General features: G+C 55.4%; 1 protein-coding gene across 3 annotated transcripts in view; it reads right to left on the reverse strand.

Moving 5' to 3' along the window:
- Positions 1–17,024, reverse strand: part of EBF4 (EBF family member 4) — a gene marked incomplete at its 5' end in the record, with an annotated part of 52,998 nt that extends 35,974 nt beyond the window's left edge. The window contains 7 exons of one of the 3 annotated variants that reach the window (XM_079784058.1): positions 1,867–1,935; positions 3,012–3,085; positions 4,663–4,718; positions 4,869–4,932; positions 5,154–5,310; positions 16,081–16,202; positions 16,710–17,024. In XM_079784058.1, coding sequence (XP_079640184.1) covers positions 1,867–1,935; positions 3,012–3,085; positions 4,663–4,718; positions 4,869–4,932; positions 5,154–5,310; positions 16,081–16,202; positions 16,710–17,024 — 857 coding nt within the window. Of the gene's footprint in view, positions 1–1,866; positions 1,936–3,011; positions 3,086–4,662; positions 4,719–4,868; positions 4,933–5,153; positions 5,311–9,940; positions 10,814–16,080; positions 16,218–16,709 lie in introns of those variants that run through there. The other 2 variants (XM_079784059.1, XM_079784060.1) reach the window with 2 other exon arrangements.
- Between the last annotated feature and the right edge of the window lie 2,192 nt (positions 17,025–19,216).

Genomic DNA, 19,216 nt, shown 5'->3' on the forward strand with positions numbered 1-19,216 from the left:
GTATAATCTCTACAGAGGGTAAACAGGCAATAACTATCAAAATTATAAATGCACCTATCTTTGGACCCAGCAATTCTACTTCTCGCAATATCTTTCATAAAATTCATACATGTGCAAAATGACACAAAGTAATTCACTGCAGCATATTTTATCTCTGAAAAAGAATGAAAACAGCCAAAATGTAGAGCTATAGAGACCATTTAAAGAAATTTCCGTTTATCCATACGATGGAATATTTTACAGTAGCACAAAAAGAATAAAGAAACTTCTCGTGTCCTGATATAAGCTTCCAGATAGATATACTACCATGTGCCCACTTTTTAGAAAGGTGCTGAAAGTACATTTAATATGCCGCTTTTTATAAAAATAAAGGGAAAGGTGCAAAATAACGTATATCTGTGTTTTCTTGTGTATGCACAGACTATTTCAGGAAGGATACACGAGACACTGCTAACAGTGATTGCTTATTTGTAGGGTGATGGATGGATCACAGGCAGAGGTAGGAGACTTTGCTGTAAATCCTTTTCAGTTTAAAAACCTGTACGTTGTGAATGTTTTATCTATTACAAGAACAAGGCAGGGTTTATGTTCCAGTATGGAATGACTTTTTAAAATAAATACATTTTTATTGAGTTCAGACAGGAATGGAGAGGAAGAGAGAGATAGAAACATCAACGATGAGAGAGAATCATTGATCGGCTGTCTCCTGCCAGCCCCCTACTGGGGATCAAGCCTTCAACCCAGGCATGTGCCCTGACTGGGAGTCGAACCCAGGACCTTCAGTCCCCAGGCCGACGTTCTATCCACTGAGCCAAACTGGTTAGGGCTGGAATGACTTTTAAGATATAAAAAGGTAGGGCCAAAGTAGCTTTATAGTTGTTCATATGGAAAACAATATAATAATTAGTAAATAATGCAAGAATAAACTCGGCGTCTCACGTACTCACAACTGTAAACCTAATTTTGCCCCACCCTGTATATATATGTTACAGTTCTTTTTAAAAAGGTAAAATACAAAAGTGTGTGTAGCATGGTATACATAGCAGTGGGGCAGACTTATTTTTCATTATTTACTCTTTTGTGATACCTTTTGAATTTTTTACCTCATATATGTATTTCCTATTCAAAAAATTAACTTTTAAAAATCATGGTGGGAGAATAATAATTTTTAATTTTAAAAAAATATTTTTTTATTGATTTCAGAGAGGAAGGAAGAGGGAGAGAGAGAGAGAAACATCAATGATGAAAGAGAATCATGGATCGGCTGCCTCCTGCAAGTCCCCCACTGGGGATCGAGCCCACCACCCGGGCATGTGCACTTGACTGGAATCGAACCTGGGACCTTTCAGTTCGCAGGCCAACGCTCTATCCACTGAGCCAAACTGGCAAGGGTGAGAATAAATTTTTATATGCATCACCTTGGCAATCCTTGAAACCTGTCAAGTATTTCTCCAGTTTTCAAACGAAGGAAAGGGACATTCAGAGAAGTCAAGTCAGAGAGTGCAGAGGTGGCACCTGGACTGGAACCCAGCTTTCCCTGCCCTGCCCACTCAGTCCCTTCATTCTCCCAGCCTCTCTCTGCTGCAAGTTCACACCCTACTCCCCTCCCCCTTCCCTCCCCTTCCCAGGCTCCCTCAGGGAGCACAGCTCCTAAGCCCAGCCCCAGAAAGTTTGCCACCAAAGGCTTCCTTCAGGGGCCAAGGCTGGCGGCTCCCTGGTGTCTGACAGTTTTTTTCTGCTGAGAGCCACCAACAGGGGGGTGAAAGAGGGGGTGGGCAGCTCCATCCCTCCCTGGAGCCACCACCACTCTGTGACTGAGCCCAGGCTGCTCAGGCCTTGCAGCTCCCAGGCCGCCCCTAGCTGTACCTGTCAATAATGACGGGGTCTGAGGGTGTCTCATTCCGGTTGCCACAGCTCTTCCGGTCACAGCACCGGCTGAAGGAAAGATGAAGGAAGGAAGGAAGGAAGGAAGGAGAAAGGGAGTTAAGGAGAGGGAGATTACTGTGTGTGTGTGTGTGTGTGTGTGTGTGTGTGTGTGTGTGTGTGTCTGGGTATGGAATCCTAGGGCCAGAGGGACTCACTCCCAGGGACCGGGGGAGAAAGGCAGTGAGGGTCCAGCCCAGGGGATAAGGTTGGCCGGGGAACCTTGTCCCTAAGGTATGCTGCTGCTGGAGGATCAGGATAGGGCAGGCGGCTGGCCACCCACAGGGCCTCTCTCTCTCTCTCTTTATTCACACAGAGACAGCTCAGATGGTAAGCATGCAGCTCAGGAATCCTCACAGGGTGAACCTGCCCGTCTACCCAGCCCCCTGACAAACACCACGTAGTGCCCAGTGCCCCAGAAGCCTCCTGAGCCCCCTCCTTGTCACGTCACTACTCGTCCCAGAGGCAGCCATCATCCCAACCAGATTTTTTAAAATCTTTTTTTTTTCTAATTTAAATTTTTTATCCAACCAGATTTTTGAACATTGTATTCTCTTTTTCATGTGTGAGGAACTGGACGCTGTCTGACTGGCATCTCCTGGGGAGACCTTGCCTGGAAATGCCATGCCTTGTGGTGATGGGGAAGGGGTGCCCACAGCTGTGTGCCCCCCACTCCCCCTGCCCCTACCCAGGAAGTGCCCCAGGGTCAAGTAGAAGGCAGCAAAGTTTCCTCTCTCCTGCTCTGGAGGGAATCCAGGAGGCCCAGGCCCTGCCCCCACATCCCCAGAGAGCCCTCCCCCGAGCTTTATTAGTTAAGCTTCCCAGCAGTGGCTGAGGCTTCTCTTACAAAAACACTTGGAGAAGCCACATAAACAGGCCAGGTTAATGGGGCCTCAAGGACCCTCTCCTCAGCCAGCACTGTGCCCAGGGGCCTCCCTCTTTCCTCATAGCCTCCCCCCCCCCCCCCAGGCTTTCCCAGGGAGCAGCAAGGAGGGCGGTGGTGGCAGTGGCAGTGGGCAGGGCCCGGTGGGGGTCCTTGACAAAATCTCGGCCAAGGGTCAAGGTGCAAGTGAGCCAGCCCTTCTCACCTGCACATGATCTCGTGGGTGAGCAGCACGCGGCACATCTCCGGGTTTTTGTCCTGCCCCTCATAGATGATGGCCTGGGGAGGGGGAAGGGCACAGGCTCAAGTGGCTGTGGGCTCCTCTTAGGTCCCAGTGCAGCGGGGAGATGGGCCCCGCCCCCTGGGAACACCATACCCTCCAAGCCACTCTGCGGGGGCCTAGGAGTGAGAGCAGGAACCGGGAGCCCGGCTCCCCAAACCGGGATTACCACCAGGACAGACAGCAGTGGCACGAACTCTATAGATTCTGTTTGTCCACAGGCAGCTCTTTCCAGGTCCAGCTCTGCTTGGGACCAAGGACCAAGGTCAGGCGGGGATGAGGGGGGAGACACTCTTATCCCCACGCTCCCCATGGCCCTTGGGGACCTCTGCTTCTGCTCACATTGTCCTCTAGGCTCTCCCAGCTGGTTCATCAGACTCCCCCTCTGCCATCCTTATCACCTCCCAGCCCAGGCCAGGGTCTCCCCCTTGGAGGGAGTTTGGGTCAGTTTCCTCACTCACACCCCCCCCCCCACTTCCACCCTCTGCCCTGAAGCAAGGAGTAAGCTTCCTAAACTGCAAATCTAGTTTCCCACTCTATAACCCCTGAGCCTCCCACCATCTCCCACTTGTGGGGTCCTTCTTTCTCTGGACGCCCCGCAACTGCTTCCACACTTACTTATCCCCCACACAATCCCTCTTTGTCACTACCTGCCTGGTCTGCCTCCCCCGTGACGGCAACCACAGTCTCTAGAAAGAAACCATTTCTCCCTCTGTCCTGGGATTGGATAGAAACTGCTGGAAAGCCCAAGTGCCCACTGGCATCCAGGGCCACTGATGGTCCATTTGAGCTCAGCTCCCTGTTTACGTGCACTCGCCACTTCTCTGCAAGAGACTTGCAGCTCTGCCTCAGCAAGAGCCCATCGGGGCTCATTCGGGTATCAGTCTTCCTGAGCCCCTGAGGACCTTGGCCCCTGAGCCTCCTTCCTGTGACCTTCCACGTGAGCAGGTGCTGAGGGTCTGCAGTAGAAGCTCTGGGCCCCGCCTCATCCCCTTTCCTGGACCAATGCACCCCACCCCCCAACCCCACCCGTTGCAGTTAGTGCTGGCTGCTATGTGTTTTCTCTTGAGACTGGCTCCACACATAGGCGCTGCCTTGCCTGCAAATGTCTGGAAGGTTACAAGCTCCCCTTGGGAGTGTTCCCCAGCCAATTACTGACTCATACAGGGTACAGAATCCTGGCTTCCTTGCCTCAGGGGGGACAACTCTGTTGTCATTCCTTTCTCCAGGGCTCCCTGTGGATCAGGCTGAGGTTGGACTGCAGCTGAGACCCCATCCATGCTGAGCATCCCCTGCCCTGCCCTGCTTCCTTCCCTCTCTTCTCCTGAGAGCCCCTGTCTGCCTCCCCAATAAACCTTGTACAGCTGAATCCCTCTGTCTAGGCTGGGCTTCCAGGGACCATGACCTAGGATGAGGTCTTTGTACAGATATTGCCTTTTTCTAGGCTAGAGGGCAAGGCTGGGGTAAGAACTGAGGGAGCCAGACCACTGGGGAGGTGGAGGCAGGGATGAGGATGCTCACTCACACCACCAGAGATGGGGGTCTGAGAAGGCCGAGCACCCCTGGGCTGGCTCACCTGCTTGGACATGGAGTCAATGAGACGCACATATAGGTCCTGCTCTGTCCGAAGCCCTGAGGGTGGAAAGGTGGAGAGGGCGTGCTGTGTGGGGAGCATCTGTGGCCTCTGATGACTGGAGCACACTCCACACTCTCCCCACCTGGAGGCAGGGGCCTCCTCAGCCCTGCAACGGGGTATTTTGTGTCGCGTGAGGCTTCACTCACCGTTGTTATACACCAGCCGGAGGCGGTAATGGATCCCGTTGTTCGTCTTTTCAGCCCCAGGTTCCTACAGGGCCAAGATGGGGAGGATGCTCCCAGGGATTCCCCCACCCAGCCCTCCTCTCTACACCCACCCACTTCCCCTCCCTTCCATCCATTCACACCACCTCCCTTCTCTACTTCTCCACCGTCTATCCGTTCATCTGCCCCTGTGGGAGGGGATCCCTGAAGCCCTCCTGCCCCCTCCCCCACCGTGTTCTGTCCCAGCCGAGCCCACGAGCCTCTCACTCGGTCCTTTTCCACGAAGTCGATGAAGGCCGTGCGCTCCACCTCCACAGGCTGCCCCTGCCGGTCATACATGGCCAGCACGAAGTGGAAGAAGTTGGATTTCCTGAGGTTGGAGGGAGGCTGCTTCTCAAAATGTGCTCGTGCCAGGCCCACGCCACTGTGGGGAGAGAGGAGCAGGAAACCACCGGAAGTGCTCTCAGAGAGAAGGACCCCATCGCCTCTGGCCAGGTGGTGGGGCTGGCCAGGATTTGGCTCTGACTCTGGGCAAGGAATAAATTGGATGGGCCCGTTCCACGCTTGCCAGGATCACAGCAGCCCAGGCAGGGGCCTCTCAGCCCCGCCGTCACTCAGCCTGCTCTCCTGGGAACAGGAGTGGCAGCAAAGGTGTCCCAGCCAGGCTCCCTCCCAGGCTTCTCCTCGGGCCCCACCTTTTGAAAGGCTGATCTCCAAAACCAAATGCATGAACAACCCATGTTACTGACCAGGGGCTCCTGTGACGGCCCTTTAGGGCACCAAGGGGCAGTTAGCAGGTTCTGGAAGAAATACCCCACGGTAACCCAGTCCATGGCTGTGGACAGGAGCTTGCAGCGTTGCCTGGGAGGTGATGATACCCATCTGACCCTCAGAGACATCTAACTGGCCCAGGGCCATCCGTCTGCCCAGCCTGCATCTGGGCTTTGGCTGAAGGCAGGGGGCGCCTCTCCAGGTGTGGAGGGACCTGCCTCCATGCTGTGGGAAAGACAGCCCCTGGCTCCCTGGGCAGGAGGATCCTCTGGTCTGGCCTTGTCAAGGGCTTTCTCCTGGGTCACCAGGAACTATTTTCAGAAGCCAAGCCAGGTGAGAGCAAGAGGAGGAGAAGGACCCTTTTCACCAAATATTTCCTGAACTCCAGTGATGTACCAAGCACTGAACACATGGCACTGAGTGGGGCGCGAGTTAAATGCCTGGAAGGGGAGGGAAGACAGAGAGCTGTAACCCAAGACAAAGTGGTGGGTGCCCTGCAAAAGATGTTACCATATTAAAAACTATAGAAGCAAAGGAAGAAAAGAATGAATTCTTTCTGTGAGAGATGAGGGAAAGATTTATGGAGACGGTGGCCTTTAGCTGGTCCTTGAGGGATGAATGAGTTCAACAGGTCTTCTCCTCATGGACCCTCGGGTCTTCTCCAAAAAAGGGCAAACCAGACAGCATAAGAAATGGCAGTAGGTGTGAGTGTTAGTGTCACTGGACTACAGATTTCAAAAAGTGAAGTGAGGAGACAAAAGGCTATATTAAAAGTGCTAAACTATGCAGGGACACAAAACAACAGAGTTTAGACTTCCTTTTCTGGGTCAAGGTCTTCCAAAGTATATTCCTTAGATCGCCTGTAGCTCCAGATCCTTCCTTTACAAAAGGATGCTGAGGCCACAATTGCTGGGAAATGGGGCTCCATAGCATACATTTGTATGGGGAGGCCTGGGACACCCTCCAGGAATGGATCCCACTTGGCCTGGCTCAAGCTGATGCTCCTAGTGTGTGGTAGCCAGCCTTAAAGATGGTTTCCCAGGATCCTCACCTCCTGGTATTCATGCCCTGCGTAGTCCCCTCACATACTGTATCAGGATTGGTCTGTGTGGCTGATACATTATAGCACTAGTGATAGCATATGAGTTCCAATGTTGGTTCATAAGAGACACTGTGGCTTCTGCCTTGTTCTAGCTGGCTGGCATGTTGCAAGGACATTCAAGCAGCCCTATGGAGGGTCCATGTGGAGAAGACCCAAGGCCTCCTGTCGACAGCCAGCACTAACTTGAGTGACACCTTGGAAGGAGATCCACCAGCCCCAGTCAAGCCTTCGGATGATGGCAGCCCAGGCTGTCACCTTGACTGCAGCCTCATAAGAAACCCTGAGCCATGGCTTATCTATAATAACAAAAGTGTAATATGCTAATTAGATCGGATGACCTTCCCAACACGAAGCCGAAGCAGGGGCTGTGAGGGAAGCCTGGGTCCCAGGTGCCAGAGGGAAGTGGTGCCAGTAGCCAGGGGAAGGAAGGCCTACTCTTGCATGAATTTCGTGCATCAGGCCACTGTGTGGTAATAGATGTTAACTAGACTTACTGTGGTGATCATTTTGAAATAAATACAAATATTGAATCATTATGTTGTACACCTGAAACTAATATAATTTTGTGTCAAATTATATCTCAATTTAAAAAATAATTTACTTGCTAATACAAAGAAGAAAGAAACCCTGAGCCAGAGCCACCCACCTATGCTGTTCCCTGATGCCTGACTCTCAGAAACTGTGTGAGATAATAAATTTGTTGTCTTATGTTGCTGAGTTTGGAGCAATTTTTTTTTTTTTTATGTGGCAGTAGATAACTGAGACGCCATGCTTACTCAACTATGGAGCACTATTGTTGAGGGATGTGGTTTGGGAAACATGACTAAAGGCCACCCGAAGAGTCTGAAGCCAGGCAGGGCTGAGAAGATACTGCAGGCGGGTGGGCAGTGTGGTGGGAAAGTGGGAGGCTGCAGCAGGGGTAGAGGAGGATGGGGTGGTGGGGCTGCCTTGAGAGCCAGTTAGACCAGAGTCCCACCACGGACATGCCAAACGCCTGCCATATTCATCACGACTTAAGATTTTTCTTCATATAATTTAAGGGGACTCTTTCCCCCTCCCCACGTGGGAGTCTGTGCTGTGAGATTCTTTCCCCTCCCCCACGTGGGAGTCTGTACTTGTTCTTCAATAAATTTCCACCTTTGCTATAAAAAAAAAGCACAACAAAATAAACGTATTCAGCTTCCTATGAAGCCACAATATCTGAGATGTCATGGGCCTGAGAGTTGAGAGGCTTGTTGTGTTTTTACTCCCAGAATACAGTAAAAACATAAACAATAAAATGGAAATTGTTCCTCCTCTCGAAAGCCTGCTTCGGAGCCCCAGTGGTCCATGTGACATGTTGGTTCCAGAGGCAGAAGTGATGGGTCTGGTTTGTCCAGATCAAGATGAGGAGGAGGGGGGGACTACCAACAGCTTTTCCACACCAAAGGTTTTTCTACACAAACTCCTTTCTCTAAGGACATCCTTCTCCCTTAATCCCTCACCCTTCCTCTTCCCTCTCCCCGCTACCCCCTCAGGCTACAGTCCTTTGAAGTCCTGGCCTTGACCCTCCAAATTCCCTCAAGAGGGCTTTGATCACAGCAGGTCCCTGATTACTGTTGATGAATATGTTAATGAGGCAGCAACCCTGACTCCTCCCTCCAGTCTCCAGGACCACTTTGGGGGGAGAAATGCTCCCACGGCCAGGTTCCAGGACCACCTGGGATGAGAGGAGGCCAGGAGGGGGTGGGCTTGTGGAACCATCCCAGATCCCTCTGCCCTTTATTCTGTCATCTAGCCCAGGAAAGACACTGGAAAGCGTTCAGACAGCAGGGAGTGAAGATACAGAGAAAAGCAAAAAAGGTCTTAAGAGAGGAAGGATGGATGCAGGGCAAATACACAATCCCCTAGACCAGTGGTCGGCAAACTCATTAGTCAACAGAGCCACATATCAACAGTACAACGATTGAAATTTCTTTTGAGAGCCGAAAACCGACTTCTGCGCATGGGCTATGAAGTTTTAGTCACACTGTACATGCGCGCCGGCACGTGGTATTTTGTGGAAGAGCCACACTCAAGGGGCCAAAGAGCCGCACGTGGCTCGCGAGCTGCAGTTTGCCGACCACGGCCCTAGACCACTCAACACACCCTTTTCTACACAGACACCCTTGTACTTCCCAGGCCAAGAGTAAACCAATGATGCTGGTCTCTCCCATCCATCCCTCTTGGCAGGTATCAGGCAGTCCTGGGTCCTGCCTACCTGCTGGCTCCTGCCAGCCTCCTAAGAACCAGACCTGGGAAGTCTGGCCTAAGCCCCAAGCCAAGCTCCCTTCACAGGGTCCACCCTCCCCACAGGAGGGGATTCTTGGAGAGGTCAGGCACCCTTGCCTGCGGTCTGTGACACTGGTGCTGCCAGCTGGGGAGTATGGAGGGGCTTCCCTGTCTCATAGGCCTGTGCCCCACCCCACAGGGATCAGGCTCAGTCCCACTTCCCCTGAGACAGCCCAGCATTATTCTCTCTTCCCCACCTTGGTTAGTGGGTCTGAGGCACGATCCTCCTGGGCTCACCCACCCATGCAAAAACAATGGGGCCCAGGTGGCTAGTGTAGAGCTGTGAGACAGGATCACTATCCTGAACACAACAATGTGACAGCCGCAGCCCCTGCAGGCCAGGAGACTGCAGATTGGGCAAGCCCCCTGCTGGGCACACCCAGGCCTGCTCCTGGTCTGTGAATGTCTCCAGTTTACCCAGTTCAAACCCAGCCCGATATGTGAGAAGATCAAGATGAGATAGAAAAGGTTTTGCTCAAAGACATTCTAGTATTCCTATGAACTGAGAGACAGAGAATGACAAAGGATCAGCACATCAGTGAGAGCATCAAAGGCTGGTCCGGACCAGGCCTTTCTTCTCCTGGTCCCCCCAGGCACCTCCACTCCCACCCCCAGCGTGCAGTAGGTGACCGACCAACATCCCTGAATGGAATTGTAAGCCCCAAAGGAGAGGGTTGAGAGAGGGAAGGAGAGAATTTTGCTTTTCTCCCCTTGGGAATAGCTGAAGCCCTTGTAATGAGAAAACAAACCACAATTAAAGAACAGAAAGAAACTCAGAAGAGAGCCAGGGATGCGGAGAGGTCTGAGAGCCCTGCTGCGGGCGGCCTGGGGGTAGATGTGTGGGATACAGGTGGGAGGTGGGACCACTCACTGCTCTCTCACTGGCTTAGAAGCAGACAGATGTAGATGAAGGCCAACGTCTCTGATTCTGTGGTCTCCAAAGTGGGGCTGCCCAAGTTCAGAGTGTGGGGAGAAACGGCGAGAATGTTTATCGATGAGACTCCTTTACCTTAAAAGAAGAGAGACTGGAGTAGAGCCTCTGGCGTCTGGAGAAGCAAGTGTTTTATTTGGGTTTCCCCAGAAGCAGAACCCTCAAATGCAAAGCTTATGTGGGAGATGAGTCGGGAAACACTGATGGAGGTGGGGAGTGAGAGAAAAAAGGAAAGGCGGTTTATAAAGGGTGCATTAGTGAAAAGTTGCTACTGTGGACAACCGCACCGGGAGCTCTGGAAAACAGTCGGGGGCACGTGCTTTGGCGTTATTGTGCAGAAGGCTGGAAGGAACTGGGGTATTTACCCACCGACGCCAGCCAGCCATTGGCCGAGGGCTTCGGGAATACTTCGCAGGTGCTTCTGGCCTGATGTGCAAGCGGGCAGAGCAGGCCCTGGGAGCCTAAATAAGTGTTAGGAATCAGATACTGGCAGGGAAGCAGACCCTTTACGAGGCTCCAAGAAGACATGGGTGGGGTGCCATCCACCCGGGTGTAATGGAAGCCATAGAAGCGGACAGGCACAAGAACTGCCTCACCTGGCACCTTTGTGGTTGGGGCCTCTAATTCAGAAACAGCTCATTCACTTCGCCTCATCCGAGCACAGAGCCTGCCACACAAGTGGCCTTTCCAGATAAATGTAGTTGAGTGGTGAAAACAGCCACACCAGCTACTTTTTGTAACACTCTAAAGCGAATTATACATCTCACTTTCTTAAAAATACTGTTTTCAACAAAATGTTCAAAACGCTTTCCTACCAACTCCGGAGGGAGCCGAGGTGGTGGGCCATTTGCCCCTGTACTAAAGAACCAGGATATGGGAGGAGAAAGTAGTCACTTTCGTATTTCCACCAGGGCCCACTCACCCCCTTCCCATCTTTTGTTCTGGAATAGCCCCAAAGTTAAAGGCAACTGTGACCACACACACACACACACACACACACACACACACACACAGCTGTGGTTTGCACAGCTAGTTTTTGGTGGGAGGACACTTGCCTTGTAGCAAACATGGTGTGTGCATGGGCTTCCTGAGCACTGTGCTGGGAGTCCAAGTTCAAGGACAACCTGACCTTCACAGTCTGGGCCACTCAGGTGGCCTGTGCTCCAGAGTACAGAGGGATGATATGGGGACATACTAGGGGCTGCCAAGTTGTCTGGCTGTTATTGCTAGGGCCACCCAGCGGGGCCTGGAGGTGCTCCTTTGTGAGGCTGAGCAGGATGCCCCAGAGTCCTTCTCACAGAAGCTGCTGGACTTTGCCATGACTGGGTAGTACAGACAACACCTCCCTCACCTTCTCTGCTCTGTTCTCAGGCCTCTAGTGGTTCCTCACATCCTTGACTACATGGTTATTATAAACACTAGCAATTTAAAACAAGTAACTCAAACCACAGAGGACAAGTGGCTGAAGCTGGAGCTTTGGCTTCCCCCCAGAGGGCACCCTCAGGCTTCTTCCTGCTCCTGCTCAGCACCAAACCCTCCCTCTCACCCTCCTTGACAGCCCAAGGTTCTGACAGTGCCTTGGCTTGGGCCCGATCCCTCTCGGAGTCTGGGACGCTGGGGAAGTGGGGGCAAGCCCTGAGGTCATCAGAAATGAGGAGAGGCTGTTTTTTGACCACCCTCCCCCCGAAGGTGGAAGGAGCAAAAAATGTATGTCTAACTACATCTGAACCCCCGTCTCAGATTTCCCTAAAGTCTCTGCTAAATCCTGCTCCTCCTTTCCCTACCCTGGCATGGTTCCCTAGGTGCCCCCTTGCTTTCCTCTGCATCCTCACTTCCTCCAAGCGTCCCACTGGCCCCCGGTCTCCCTGCAGGCATCCCCAGGGCCCCTGGGCCTGCAGGTAACCATCAAGCTGGGCCTGGCATTCCTGGCCCTAGCCAAGATCTACTGGCCTAGTCCTGCCCAACCCGACATGCCCAGAGCCTGGCTGTGCCACGGACCAGGGAAGATAAAAGCAGAAGCTCGCTGGTGTGCACCCACCTCGACCACATGGGCAGAGGAGGACCTAGTGGCTAGAGGCAGCTGTTCAGAAGCCATGTCCACAGAGGCCTGCCGGAAGGAGAGGAGGCTTGGGGGCTGCTTCCCATCCCCTGACCCCACTGCCCCAGCAGCGGCTCTGATCACCTGCCCCAGGAAACTGTCTCAGCCACCGAGGTCCCTACACAAGAAGGAAAAAGACCGGCCACCCTGCGTCTCTCTGCCCACTCCCTCACCACCCACCCACAGGCCTGTCTGCCAGGTCCCAGGCTGAGGAGCGGCTATTAATTATTAAAGCAAACAAAAGCATTTCCTAGCAGGGAGGCTAGCCTGCAGCTGCTTCCAGGAAAGGCGGCCCCAGCTGGCTTGCCTCTCAGGACCCTGTAAGGGCGAGGGAACCAGCTGGAGGGGAGGCTGGTCTGGGTCCTCCACGGGTCCCGGGCTGGGAATCACATCGAAAGACAGGACAGCTGCCTGTGTGCCGAGCACTCTAACAAGAGGATGTGGGTCTGAAGGGGAGTCGGGGAAGCTGGGATAGGGGTCTCAGAGCTAAAGTCCTATTGGCCCAGAGAGGGGACTCCCGGTCATGGCAATGGCCAGGGTCCTGTGCAGAGCTCTCCACTTGGAAGACCCTGCCAGTCTCTGCACCAGGCTTCCCTGCGCTCCACTGTTGTCTCCAGTGTGAGGGTATGCAGCCCCTCTTTCCCCATCCCTCTTTTTAAAAAAAAAAATATTTTATTTCTTTTTTTTACAGAGAGGAAGGGAGAGGAATAGAGAGTTAGAAACATTGATGAGAGAGAAACATCAATCAGCTGCCTCCTGCACACTCCCTCCTGGGGATGTGCCCGCAACCAAGGTACATGCCCTTGACCAGAATTGAACCTGGGACCCTTCAGTCTGCAGGCCGACGCTCTATCCACTGAGCCAAACGGGTTAGGGCCCATCCCTCTTTTGCTGAGAACTTCCTTCCTGTTGCAGAACCTCCCTACTGTCCTTAGGCTCTGGGGCTTCTCCGCCTCTAGCTTCTGTAAACCTTGGCTTTGCAGAGCTGGGGAGCAGCAGCTGCCCCAGTACCTGGTTCCTGGGGTCAGGCAGATGTTGGCGACCACCAGAGTGGAGAGGGGAGCCCAACAGAAAGGGGTCTGGGAATCTTCCAACACGCACTCCCATCTCCTTCAGCAGATGCTCATTGCCCCCCACACTGACTGCTCGAGCCTGTCCTCGTGCTGTGGACACAAGACGAACAAGCCACCTCCTTGCTCTGCAGGAACAGGCTAGCAGGCCAGGAAGCCCGGGAGAGTCGGGGCACAGCGGACTCTGGCCTTGGGCAGCACTAAAAACCATTCCCTTGGGTTGGGTGGGAGGGCGCAGAGAGAGAAGGTACTGGGTAAGACTATTCGGTGGGCATGTGGGTGCTAGGAACAGGGGAACTCTTTCAAGAGACGCTGCTGAGTGACAAGTATCAGAGAAAGGCGGCAAGGAAATTTGGGACCAGGCTGTGATGGGCCTTGAATGCTGAATATCTGGGAGGAAGAGGGAGTCACTGAAGTTTTTAACTGAAGAGGGACACGAGCAGAGAAAAGTTCTTTGGAAATATTGCTTTGGTCCCCAGTGCAAGGCAGATGGTTTGGGGGAGGGGTGAGAGGCTGAGGTTGGACAATAGGAAACCAGGGTAGGTTAGCCATCAGCCAGAGAGGAAAGTGGTGGAGGGCGTGTCATCATTAAAAGATGTCTGTAGGCACTGAGATCAGGAGTAGGACTCAAGAGGGAACTTCCAGAAGCCATGACAACCAGGTGACTCTGGGGCAAAGGAGAGCATCAAAGACAGCTAAGCAGCCTTGGGGGCAGAGCTCCTGGGCAAGTTCCTCAGAGATGAGAGGGAGAGGAACCAGGCAGAGGTTGAAGAGGGAGGTGGGGACAGGAAAGGAAGTTTTGTTGTTGCTGTTTTAGGATGAGCACGAGACCAGCTGGGGATTGAGATGCAAACAGGAGAGAGGCTGGGCTGCTTGGGGAAGAATGAGGAGAAAGGATTGGCCTGCTCTCTGGAAGGAGGTGACCCAGAGTCACTCAAATGTGGAGGAGGGGGGCCTCTCAGGCTGTGTCCTAAGACAAGTCTTTGGAACTGGAGACATGCAGCCCAGGCCTGAAGAAATGCCCCTTTTCAAATGGGGGAAGCCTTCTGAGCCCAGCAGTGTGGCCCTGAGGACTCAAATTTGACCCCCAAGCACCAGTCAAGACCCCCATGTGAAGACAACACTTCTGGTGGCCGAATCCCCTGGCAGAGCCCACCCCACACTTCCTGCACCCACAGAAGCTACAAGGCCACTTGCCTCCTTCACATCTGCTCCCCCCTCATCCAACCTGCTGCCTGGGGCTGGGACACAGGGGAGGGTCAGAGAGAAAGAGGAACCTGAAAGCCCAGCGGCCCCACTGGAGCTCCGTATCCGCGGTGATATAGCCAGAGGTGGAGAGAAACATGGGGCGATGTTACTAGTAAGAAATGGATTGTGTCAAATTAAATAAAAAACCCAGAACCAACAGAAAAACAACAGGATACAAAATTGTATGCATAGCACAGGGGGAAGAAAACAACATGGTAATGAGAAGAAAGATGGGAAGAAAGTGTTGACAGTAGTTGTATTAGAGAGGTGGGGTTTTGTTTCCTATTTTCCAATTTTCTGGAGTATAATTATATCGTGAGTGAATTAATGCAGAGGCAAGACCTTTCTCTTCTTGAAGAGATGAACTCCAGAGAACGCCGCCCCCCCACCCCGCTCCCTCCTGACAGTCATAAAACAAGGAGCAGAACCACTGGTTCAGTTTGAGCATGAAACAAGGTGTGTTAGGGGTAAGGCTGGGGCTGGACTCCGAGTGGTGTCCCCTGGACAGGACAGGAGATGTGACTATATGGCCTGGGTGCCAGGCCATCCCCTATGACAGTGGTCGGCAAATGCGGCTCGCGAGCCACATGAGGCTCTTCGGCCCCTTGAGTTTTTAGCAAAGGCCAGCTTAGGAGTACCCTAGTTAAGTTAATAACAATGTACCTACCTATATAGTTTAAGTTTAAAAAACTTGGCTCTCAAAAGAAATTTCAATCGTTGTACTGTTGACTAATGAGTTTGCCGACCACTGCCCTATGAGAATCCCTTCAGGCTGCTGTACAAGCAGCTGCTCAGGACTCTGGGAAGCCCGGCTTTCACAAGCCCCAGCTGTCTGCAGAGGCCGCACCTCTCTATGCTACCCGCCCCCCCCCCCCCCCCCGCCCTCCCATGCTCACAACTAGAGATACAAAAAGCTGGGGGCCCTAGGTTGTGGGGGCAGGTCAACACATCTTTAAACTTCCTTTCCAAATCCAGGAGTCCACCCCCCACCCAGCCTCCCTGCCCAGACTCCTGCGAAGGAGTCAGAGGAGATGGGTGTGGGTGCGGGCTTCCCAGGGACACCCAGCCTCCCGCAGGACCCACCAGAAAAACACCTTGAGAAGAGGCGGGACCTGAGCGGCCCTGCCCCATTCCCTGCCCCAATCACTCTAGCTAGCAAAGCGGGGTGCCCGCCTCATCTTTTCCCATTCTTCAGCCCCCAGCCGCTTCTCCAGCCCAGCACACCCATCCTCCAACTGAGGGGCGTGGGAAAGCAGAAAGGGGGCTGGGTTTGAACCCCGGAATTGGACCTGGAGAGGCACCGGGACTGCCCAGGAAGCAGGGGTTGGCCGTTCCTACACGGCGGGTGGCTGTGGGGCTTGGCTCAGGACGGCGGGCAGGCGGGATACCTTTTCCTTAGAGCCAGGGGTGGCCGGGCTCACCTGCAACAGTCAGAAGTCAGAGCCGGGGCAGCCTGGAGGGGAGGCAGAAGCCCCGCCCCGGCCTGCCCGCCCCACATCCTCAGGAGAGAGCACTGACGCTCGGGCAGGGTGGGCGGGAGAGCTTGCTGGGACTGTCCAGAGTTAGGGCTCCCTCCAGCCCGCGCCTGAGCGGCTCTGCTAGCTGAGCGACGGCGGCGCGGAGCCGTCCAACCCCAGAGCGCTGGGTCGCTTCCGAGCGCTTACCTCTGCGCCGCGGTGCTGGCGTCCAGGATGCCTGCGCCCTGCATCCAGGAGCGCACCGAACCCAGGCCTGCAGGCAGTAGCGGCTCTTCCTTCAGGTTCAGCCCGCCGCGGGGCAGAGCGTCCTGCGCAGGGAACATAAGGGCGCGCAGTGGGTGGGCGCCCCCAGCACGGGGGATCCGCTCCCCCTGAGGCTGCGGGCGTCTCAGCTCCCAGGGACCCGACGGCACCGACGCCTCTAGGAGGGCAGCGCAGCGCGGAGTCCCGGCGGCTCAGTGCGCACTAGCCTCTGGGGCGCTCCCTCGGAGAAAGCGGGTCCGCGAGCGCCAGCGCCGTCCCCACCCCTCCCGGGGCGCGGGGCGGGGAGATGGAGGGATTCCCCCGCGGCCTGAGCGCTGGCGGGCGGACTGTGAGCGGGGTGGGGAGGGCGGGAGCGCAGCCGGCACCCGGTCCGCGCGGAGGCGCCCCAGAGGCGCGCTCTGGCGGCTGCCCAGGGCCGCGGTCGTCGGAGGGGGGGCCCGAGCGCCCTAGGAGCTGCCTCCGGCGAGGAGGGGGCGCGGGGCTGCCCGCCCTTTCCCCTCGCCGCCCCCACCTCCCGCCCGCCCGCGGCGCCGGCGCGGGGCGCTGATTACCATCCGGGAGGCGGAGGCTGCGGGCGCGGAGCTCGGCGGCGGCGGTGGAGGCGACAGCGGCGGCAGGGGAGGCAGGAGCAGCAGCAACCGCGCGTCCCGGGGAAAGGCTGGGGCAGCGCCGGGCCAGCAGACGCCGCCGCCGCCAGCGCCCCGCTTGCCCCGGCGCCCCGGCCCTGCCGCAGCCCCGGGCGGCAGCACCTGGAGCAGCAGCAGCAGCAGCCCGGCCGACTCCCCCCGGGGCCCGGTTCCCGCGCCGCCCCGCCGCGGCCGCCGCCGCCCGCCGCTCCCCAGGGCCTGGCCGCGGGCCCGGGCCATCCCGCCGCCGCCGCCGCTCCCGGGGGAGCGGGAGCCGAAGGGAGGGAGCGCGCGCGGGAGGAGGGATGGCGGGAGCGGGCGGGCCCAGGGGACTAGGGGCCGGGGGAGGCGGGGGCGGGGCGGCGCGGCTGGCCGAGGGGCGGCCAGGGACGTGACATCATCGGGGGAGGAGCGGCCGGGCCCGGGCCGCCGCGGCGGGGCGGACCCTGGCGAGTCAGTCGCCGGGGCTGGGGGCTGGGGGCTGCGGCCTGGCCGAGGCAGCGGGAAGGGCCGGAGGGACCAGCGGGGCCAGGGAGGCCCCGGCAGTGAGCAGACGGGGCTGTGCGGCGGGGGCGCCTGCCACGCTGCGCTCAGGAGCCACCGCCACCTCAGGGTCGCCCCAGGACGGTCCTCCGGCTTCTCAGCCGCCTCTGCCTCCCCGAAGTACCCGTCGCTCTTCACGCCGTCGCCCTGGTCCTGTACTTGCTGCTCATTTTGACGCCTCCGAGCTTGTACTCTTGATGGTCTTTGCTCCAGGCTGTCCTCCGGGCATTTCTCTGATGGACCTGACCTCGGCTTAACCTCAGCCCAGGACTCAAACCTCTGTCTCTTAGACTGGATCCAGGGGCGCTGAGCGGAGTCCCTGCACCCCCACCCCCAAGCCCTGTCATCCCTAGTCCTTGTTGCCTAAACTTCAAGCATTCCCCCCCCCCCCCCCAACTTGTGCCTTTCCAAAGCCTCTTGCTTTTTCATTGCAAGTTGGAGACGCAGGGCTTGGAGTTCGGACTCAGAGTCAGCTCACTTTGTCTTTCTCTTCAGCCAGAGAATCTTCCCTCTCAGATTTCATTCTCTTTTATTAGTTCCTGGCACAGACATCATCTTACCCTTGACCCCGGGGTAGAGCCATTTCTGCCCCTCTCTCCGGTTCTGTCCTGGTGTGTCTTGCCAGGCTTTGCACAAGCCCAGAATGAGTCCAGCACTTCCCTGCAGAACAGCATGGGGGTGGCCTGCCCTACCCGCTGTGTCACTCTCAGACACCCCCAGAATATCACTTTCCTGCCCATACTGACTCCCACCCTCTTTTTGAGGGGCCTCCAAGTGTGTAGTTAGTGGTCCGCCCCACATGGACCCAGATGAAGGACCCCAGGGACACTGCTGGACCTCCTACCACCCCAGAGGTTCCCCCAATCCTGTCCACCTCTGTCCTTTTTATCATCCTTCCCTTTCCCTGTCCCCCTCTCCATCACCTGCAGGGCCTGTCACACCCTCCCAGACTAATCAAGGGCTCAGCTTTTACCACAGGTGAGATTATCAAGGGGAGGTCTCTCCTTAAGGTGAATTCTTACACCAGTCTCTCCCCCTCCTTACCCGGCTCTCTAAATCCTTGCTCCTCCCAGTGTGGTCCCTGGACCAGCCGCATTCGCATCACATGGGAGCTAGTTAGAAATGTAGAATCTTAGGCCCTGCCCAGGCCTGCTGAATCAGAGCCTGCCTTTTAACAAGATCCCGGGAGATTTGTAGACACGTTACGTTTGAGCAGCATTGCTCCAGAGAAACCACCCAAAGCTGTTGCATACATGCTCCACCTTCAAACCTGCCTCTGGCTTTTACATTTCTAGCAGACACCCTACCTCTTACTTAACGGAGAGGAGGTAGGAATCTTAACAGGATCCTGCTGTCTCAGCTGTGCATCATTTTCAACCTTTCTCAGTTTTTTTTTTTTTTTTTTATCCATTCTCTTCTCTCCTTGTACCTTGGAGAAGCAAGCACCAGGGACCTCTTTGCTCGGTCTCATCTTTTGCATCTCCTGCTGTTGCCCCATATGATCTGCTTGGGTTTTGATCCTCCTTCTTTCCTCTGCTCAGAACTCCCCACTCTTAAAAGAATCTTCCCCTTGTCCCGCCTCTTCCTCCAACTTGTGCCCCTCCTGTTTCTGAGAAAGTCCACAGGCCCACTCCCCAAAACAACGCCTTCCTTGCCAGTCTGGCCCATGCTGCTGCTGTTTGCTCTTCTCTGGCCTCAGGCCTCTGACCCCCCTGCAGCGTTGGGCTCTCCACTCCCCCCCTCTTCCCCCCCCCTCTCCTCTTACCCCTCTGAGTGCTTCAGCCCCACTGTGCCTTGCTCCCTTCTCTCTTTCTCAGAGAGCGCATGCTCTCCCACAGTCTCAGAGGCCATCTGTGGGGAAAAGGTCTAGTGTGGGCCTCCATCTTGCT

Source organism: Cnephaeus nilssonii, assembly GCF_951640355.1.
Source record: "Cnephaeus nilssonii genome assembly, chromosome: 11".
Classification (NCBI taxonomy): Eukaryota; Metazoa; Chordata; class Mammalia; order Chiroptera; family Vespertilionidae; genus Cnephaeus; species Cnephaeus nilssonii.